The sequence below is a fragment of the Aegilops tauschii genome, chromosome 6 (assembly GCF_002575655.3).
Source record: "Aegilops tauschii subsp. strangulata cultivar AL8/78 chromosome 6, Aet v6.0, whole genome shotgun sequence".
Lineage (NCBI taxonomy): Eukaryota > Viridiplantae > Streptophyta > Magnoliopsida > Poales > Poaceae > Aegilops > Aegilops tauschii.
The window spans coordinates 479,618,535-479,626,069 of NC_053040.3; the positions used below are offsets into that span (position 1 = coordinate 479,618,535).

The window sequence follows — 7,535 nt, forward strand, 5'->3', positions numbered from 1 at the left end:
TTCTCTAAAATCTAAGCCTTTTCCCCCCAGATTTTCCCTAAAATCGAGCATGCAAGCTTTGTTCAATCTGCACAGTTTTTTTTAGGCAAGTTCGATCTGCACAGATGGGCTGAACGAATGGCCGTGCTTCAATCCTCCACATCCACACAAAGCAAAAAGGTAAAAGGCATGACCCACCCAGCCCACTATAAGCCTGAAAAAGCCCAAGCTCCAAAGCCCAGGTACGACCCACTACGCCTCCCTGCTGCCACACTAGCGGAGCCACGGCGGCGACGACTGCGCGAGCGACCAAAGCTAAACCTTCCCCAACCCCTCCCCGTCGCCGCCGCCGCCGCCGCCATGTCCCAGAAGAAGTCCCGCGGCGGGGCCGCCGCCGGGGACGACGCCGACGAGCTCTCGCGCTCGCCCCTCCAGGCGGTCCTCCTCGCCGACAGCTTCACGCTCAAGTTCCGCCCCATCACGCTCGAGCGCCCCAAGGTACCGCATCCCCCTCCCCCGAAACCCTACCCCCCGGCGGCACCTGAATTGCGCTGTCCCCGCAGGTGCTGCTGCCGCTGGTGAACGTGCCGATGATCGACTACACGCTGTCCTGGCTGGAGACCTCGGGGGTGGAGGAGGTCTTCGTCTTCTGCAGTGCGCACGCGCAGCAGGTCAAGGAGCACCTGGAGGAGGCCGGCTGGACAGGGAAGCCCGCGGCCCGGGAGATGGCCGTCACAGCCGTCGAGTCGCACGACGCCATCAGCGCAGGCGACGCGCTCCGCGTCATGTATGGCCGTGGCATTGTGAGTTTCTGATCTCCATCCTTCCTGTGGATTACGAAGGGCTGCAGTATTAATTGTAGTGTCTGTTGATGTTACTGCTTAACAATTTGTCTTGGCCGGTTGACTAGAACTGACAGTGAGCATATGTGAAACTGAAGCCTGGGGAAAATTTTGGGGTGTTATTCCAGTTCATTCAAGGAAGGAAAGTAGATTTAAACTGTATAATTTCATGTCATTCCAGGTCACTCCAGTGGCCTCCCATTTGGTACTGGTTGCCTTAATAGTGTGGACTTGGGAAATAATTACTGCCAGCAAGAGATTGTGATGGAAAAATGATGATATTAAATAATATCCAGAGCAAAACCTAGCATTCATTTTTCTGTCTGATGGCTATTACCCAAAAAAGTTGTTCAAGGTTTTAACTATAACATCATACTGAACACATTAGTTCAGCTCAATGCCTCAATTTTGATATTTTTCATGCACTTAGCTCTGTGATTGCTGTGCCTGCTTAGCAATAATATCACGTGCCCTTGTTTTGTCCTAATAGCTGTCGCTTGTGCCTCAATTATCGTAACACATATATAGCGCAGTCTTATTTTCTTGTTCTATTCTGAATTTTTCACATACTGACAGTGTGCCTGACATTTCGTTTACACTTTCAGTTGTTTCATCTATTCGTCTGTTTTATGTAGATAAATGGTGATTTTGTTCTCATCAGTGGTGATACAATCAGCAACATGAGCTTAAAAGATGCTCTCCAGGAACACAAGGACAGAAGGAAAAAGGATCCACTTGCTGTTATGACAATGATTATAAAGCATTCAAAACCTTCAATCCTAACGCACCAGACACGTTTGGGCAATGATGAAATTGTTATGGCGATAGCTCCTGAGACAAAGGAGCTACTTTATTATGAGGATAAGGCAGATAACTCACACCTGTGTGTGACAATTGATAAGGATATATTGGCCAATAATCCTACTCTCCAGTTGCATAATAACATGGAGGTCTGCCTTCAAACTTGTTATTTAAACAACAGATATATGATTTTCTCCAAGCTCATTTTTTGCTATATTATTAAGGCAATGATTCTCCAGTACTTCAAATCTTGTTTTATTGATCTTAGTAAATCCCCCCCTTTGCTGACAGGATTGCTATATTGATATCTGCTCGCCAGAAGTCCTTAGTCTTTTCACCGATAACTTTGACTATCAACATCTCCGACGTCATTTTGTAAAGGGTTTACTAGTTGACGATGTAAGTCCGTTCACCACCAGTTGACCTATGTAAGACAGGAAAACATGATGCTTATTTTTAGTGCAGTATCTTGAGTGCCATCTCTTATCATGTCTCTTTCGTAACAATCAAATTGCATGCCAATCCTTTCAGATTATGGGGTACAAAATCTATACTCATGAAATACGCTCCAGCTATGCTGCAAGAATAGATAATTTCAGGAGCTATGATGCGGTGAGCAAAGATATAATACAAAGATGGACATACCCTATGGTGCCTGATGTGTTATCTTTTGGTAACTGTCATGAAATGAAACTTCACCGCCAAGGAATTTACAAGGCATCAGGTACGCGTAGTTGCGTACTGAAAAGAGCCACAAAGATTTATTTCTGTACCTTGTTTGATATCGTTCCTTGATTCATGCCTCAAAATCTAGATGAATTTATCAAATCAATATGTTTAATTTGGAACGAAGATAGATATTAGTTCATAGTTTCATCAAAATTCCTTGTTTAAGGTCCATGGGCTGTTTTAAACTGTGATTTTTGGGCATGAACTTTTACCTGTCATTTAGGTCTATAGATATGTCATCGTTGATTCCTGTGATTATATAACATCACCTTTACATATGAACTGTTCACATTCATCAAATCTTTTCCAGATGTTACATTGTCGCATTCTGCACAAATTGGCGCGAATTCTGTTATTGGCAATGCGACAAGTATTGGAGAGCAGTGCAAGATATCAAATTCGGTAATTGGGGAAGGTTGCAGTATTGGTAAAAACGTTCTCATTCACGGTTCCTATATATGGGATAATGTCATAATTGAAGATGGGTGCAAAGTGAGTAACTCCTTAGTCTGTGATGATGTTCATCTAAAGGCAGGGGCAATTGTTGAGCCTGGCTGCATATTGTCATTTAAGGTATGTTGCTATATATTACATCTCTATGCTATCCACTTCTCCTTTAGGAACATGCTATAAACCAGTTGCAATTTTCTATTCAGCAGCATTGCAGATATTGATTAAATTCTTATTTGTACCATTTCAGATTAAAGTTGGAAAGAATGTTGTTGTCCCTGCCTATTCAAAAGTGTCACTACTTAACAAGCCTTCAAATGAAGATAGTGACGAGGAACTTGAGTATGCTGACACTAATTCTGGAATTACAGATAGTCCACGTAAGTCTGCATTACCCTAAAATTTCTGTTCTTGATCATACATGCATTTTCAATTTATTCTTATGATGATTTGAATGTATCACTCATGTTTTACTTAGCAAACTGGCTTTCTATATTGCAGCCTTTTCCATCTCAAAGAGTAATGCCGACCACCCAACCATCATATGTGAAGATGATGACTTAGGGGCATCTGAGGTATTCTTATATTCTTAGTTGGTGCAGTGATTTCTATAATCCATGCTTGCGTTACTGTGGTTGTCAGGATTATATCCAGGCACCCTGGTGATACATTTGTCATGTCTTGATTTTATAATCATTTTGGTTGCTGTCTATGATATTGCTTAGACTGGTACCTCTGGCGTCCTTGGTTACATATGGGCAAGTGGTGATACTGGAATTCAGGATGAGTGGAGACAATCGATTGCTCCGATTCCTAAAGAAAAGCTCCAAGAGTTGCAGCATGCTGTATCTTTTGACGATGATGAAGGATCAGAAGAAGACTTGAACAACCGTCCATCTGAAGCAGACCATGACAATGATTCTGAGATCAGTGTGGTTGAGGATGATGATTATACTAAGTTTGAGAAAGAAGTTAGTAGCATATACTTGGGATTCTCATACTCCTTTTGTCTCCACTTTGCTGATTTGTTTACCCTACTTAGGTCGAAGAGACGTTCCAGCGGGCACTTGATGGGGTTCATCAAGATAATTTGATACTAGAAATCAATGCGCTCAGGTATAAACTCTTTTCTGCACAACAGACATATTTGTGAATGCCTACTAAATGTAAACAAGTATGACACATATAAGTCAGCCATCCTAAGTATGGTTTGAACTGGACAACATATTACTTATGGGTAATGCGCTATAGTTCTCATTTTCGTTTTGAGACAGTAATGATATGCAAGCAGATGAAATTGCAGTTTTGCTACAAAGGACATTTTGTTTTGTGAAAAAGAATTAAAATATACTCCTACATATCAAGAATTCAAGATGAGATATAATCACTTCTTTTCATATGGAACATTGAAGTAGCTGGAAGTAATGTTCCATATACAATTTATTCTGCAGAAATATTGCAGCCATGCTTTTCACACCGTGTAAAACCACAAACTGTTTTTGCTGGTAATGTTCATTAAGCATCTGAATTTGGATTAACACTCTGTTTCCCAAGCACTAGCTTTGCTTGTATAGAGTATGAAAGTTGTTTATGGTGCCTTGTTCTAATTTTACGGCCTGTCGATAATTAACTAGTATCTTTGATTTCTGCCCAGATGATTTTCTTAGTTGTATAGAATGTTTTGTTTAATCCTTCACATCACTGATAGAGTATGCCCATTCTTTATTTTGCCTAGTTTTTATAGTCATAATGCTGATTGTGTTTGCAAATTTGTGCTTATTTTTCAGGTTATCTTATAGCCTTCAACACGCTGATTGTGCTGGAGCAGTTTTCTATTCGATCATGAGGGGTGCATTAGTCGCTGCACAATCTACTAATGGTATGATTTCTAAGGATGCTTCGCAGTTTTATGAACCATGATGCATGTCAAATTGGGATAATGATTTGATCATTAGCTACGACATTTGGTCGTTTAACCGTAAGAGTAAAGAACCAGTTCACAGAGGAGCTTAGTGTGGTAAAGTCCATAGGATTTTGCATAAAGCATTACATTTCCTCAATTGCAAAGTGCAAACATGACAGTTTCATCCCAACTGTGGAACTTTGGGGTCATGCGCTTTTTGATATGGGATGCTTTTTTCCTATAGCTGTTAGATCTCATGATGAAAGGTAATAAAAGCTTATTTGTCCGGCTCCCCCTCTTTATATAGATAATCTTCTAAAGACAACTGCCGACGCACTTGCCAAGTGGAAGGATCTTTTACGCAATTACACCAAGACAGTTGATGAGGAGGTATGGCTCGAGGATATACTGGATAAATACCTTGAAGTCTGCATGAGTAACATCTGCTTGAAAATTCAAAAATACCATCAGGTTTATTGATTTTAAAATGGTATTGCGTCCAGTGTGTTCGTTGTCAGGTTTAATCATGTCAGTTATCTTCCATATTGAGTCAGCATAGGTTCCTTTATCAGCTATTCGAGCATATGCAAATTATATTACTGAAGTAATCGTTTATATAATTATTTGACCTGATGACATGTTGATCTGCACAATGTGCATATAGTATGGTGATTTTGAGATAGCTCACCGCTCTTGCCATGTGGTTGCATATAGTATGGTGGTTGTGGTGATTAGATTTCCAAATTGTTGTGTTGGTGCACGAGAGACTCTTGGAAGGGCCTCTTCTGTGGTTGTCAAGTTTTAGGTCCTGTTTGAAAACAGGGTTTTCCTATGGATTTTTATGACTTATTGAGTTGTTTTTGTCTTTTGTATTTGACATGGGCTAAATGGATTATTTCGTGATGGTGATTTAGATGGAAATACTATTGAAGTTTGAGGAAATGTGCCAAGATATCACAAAAGAATTTTCTCCACTGTTCTCAAAGGTAAAGAACTATTCGATTTCGATTACAGATGAGTTCTGTGCCATTTTTATTTATTTTTGGATGCACATATGTAGTTTTGTTTGCACTGCTGGGTAATGTACACTGTTTGAGAATTGATGATCCTGTTTTTGTTGGTTTTGATAATCTTGTATTGAACGCAGGTCTTGCCTTACCTCTATGATAAGGACGTAGTCAGTGAAGATGCAATTTTGAGATGGGCGGAAGAAAAAGAAAATGCCGACGAGTCCGATAAAGTTTTTGTTAAACAATCTGATGCTTTTATTAAGGTATATTCACTGTACTAAGCTGAGTTCTCCTTTTCCATTTTGCGTAAGATTTACCTGGCCTGTTTATGTCTTTCTATTTCTGTAGTTTTTTATGATCTCAACCCTTCTGTCAGAGGGAATGATTCAAACCGCGTGTCTTGTATTTATAATAGCTCCTGGCATGATGGTGGTTGTATTTCCGGCACTGGGTTTGTGCCATCCGTTGTGCTGGCAGAACAAAGTCTCAAACATGATGATGTCTTGTCAAAGCTAAATCCCACTGAGATGGTTGCTTGTCTTGAGCATACTAACTTGTCACTCATTTTCCTTGGCAGTGGCTCAAGGAAGCTGAAGAGGAGGAAGACGACGAGGACGACGATGAAGAAGAGTAGAGTCGGAGAGGAGCGCAGCGTTGTGCAACTTGGGTGGTTTCCCGGTGAGTTTGCGCCCGGGAAGTTTTGGAAGCTCGATTTGTTTGTACAACATAATTCCAGTTTTGTTCCTAACCAATCGGAGGGCAAAAGAAGAGAGGGTGGAGCGAAACATTTGCCGGTGAGGCGCGGGGCGAGCAACACATGGACCCGCAGTTGAGTGTAGATATGTTACATAACCCTCCCCGACTCTCCGTTCGTGCATGCTTTGCTTGGCTGGTGCTTCCAAGTAAAAAAGCCTACTTGTTTTACTTGCTGTCCATCCATGTGTTCCCCTTTGCACCCAGCCAGCACTGACTCGCGCAGGCAAGCAAAATCTTTGGCAAAGGCTTCACTAAGATATGGATTCTTCTTTTATCTTTCCGCCGGGGAGATGGATGGATGGATGGATTGTGCGTGTAGTGGGGAGGAAAGGAAAGCAGCGGAAGCTGGGGGGAGTGTGAGTCTCCTGGCGCAAAAAGGCGGCGAAGGGATCATGTGGGTTGCGTAGATCCGCCACTAATCTTACCTCAAAAGGGCCACGGCTTGTGTTAAAGCACGCTGTTTTTTCCTTTCTTTGCTCGTCGGATCCCCTAAAGCCTCTCGGCCTATCCTGCTTTGTCTCAGCCAACTGAACGGGCCGAAGCAAAACGAGAAAAAACGCCCTTGGGGCCCCAAGGGGGAAAGGAAAGCCCCTGTTCCGGGAGCGGATGAGCAGGGACTGCGCTAAGCAAACGCTCTGCACATTGCTCTCCTCTGTCTTCTGCATGTGCACTCCTAATTTTACCCAGTTCCTTTATACTCCCCCAGTTCCTAAATACAAGACTTTTTAGAGATTCCAATATGGATTACATACAGAGCAAAATGAGTGAGGTTACACTCTAAAATATGTCTATATACATTCCTATGTAGTCTGTATTAAAATTTCTAAAAAGGCTTACATTTATAAAACGGAGGGAGCGTATTTTTTATATATAAATTTTTAAGTGGACATGCTGTTTAGTTTTTGAGATGGTTACTTTGATGGAGAGAAGCTTCCGGCAAGTGCCCGTACGTCTCTGTTAGGCACGTCTCACCACCTAACGTATAAGATGACTTGACCATGTTTATTCGCGAATCAGGGTGGGCGTCAGCTTGAGAGCATTGCTGACTCGACGGTATTGACCTTT

The 7,535-nt window shown here is 41.9% G+C and overlaps 1 protein-coding gene across 1 annotated transcript; it reads left to right on the forward strand.

Moving 5' to 3' along the window:
* Positions 1 to 223: 223 nt before the first annotated feature.
* On the forward strand, positions 224 to 6,638 carry LOC109756503 (uncharacterized). The gene is made up of 15 exons (XM_020315360.3): positions 224 to 477; positions 543 to 782; positions 1,457 to 1,771; positions 1,914 to 2,021; positions 2,154 to 2,346; positions 2,662 to 2,924; positions 3,052 to 3,181; positions 3,303 to 3,376; positions 3,527 to 3,772; positions 3,844 to 3,917; positions 4,589 to 4,680; positions 5,012 to 5,094; positions 5,619 to 5,690; positions 5,852 to 5,977; positions 6,292 to 6,638. Exons 1-15 carry the CDS (start codon positions 340 to 342, stop codon positions 6,346 to 6,348), a joined length of 2,211 nt encoding a protein of 736 aa, XP_020170949.1. The 5' UTR covers positions 224 to 339; the 3' UTR covers positions 6,349 to 6,638.
* The last annotated feature ends 897 nt before the right edge of the window (positions 6,639 to 7,535 follow it).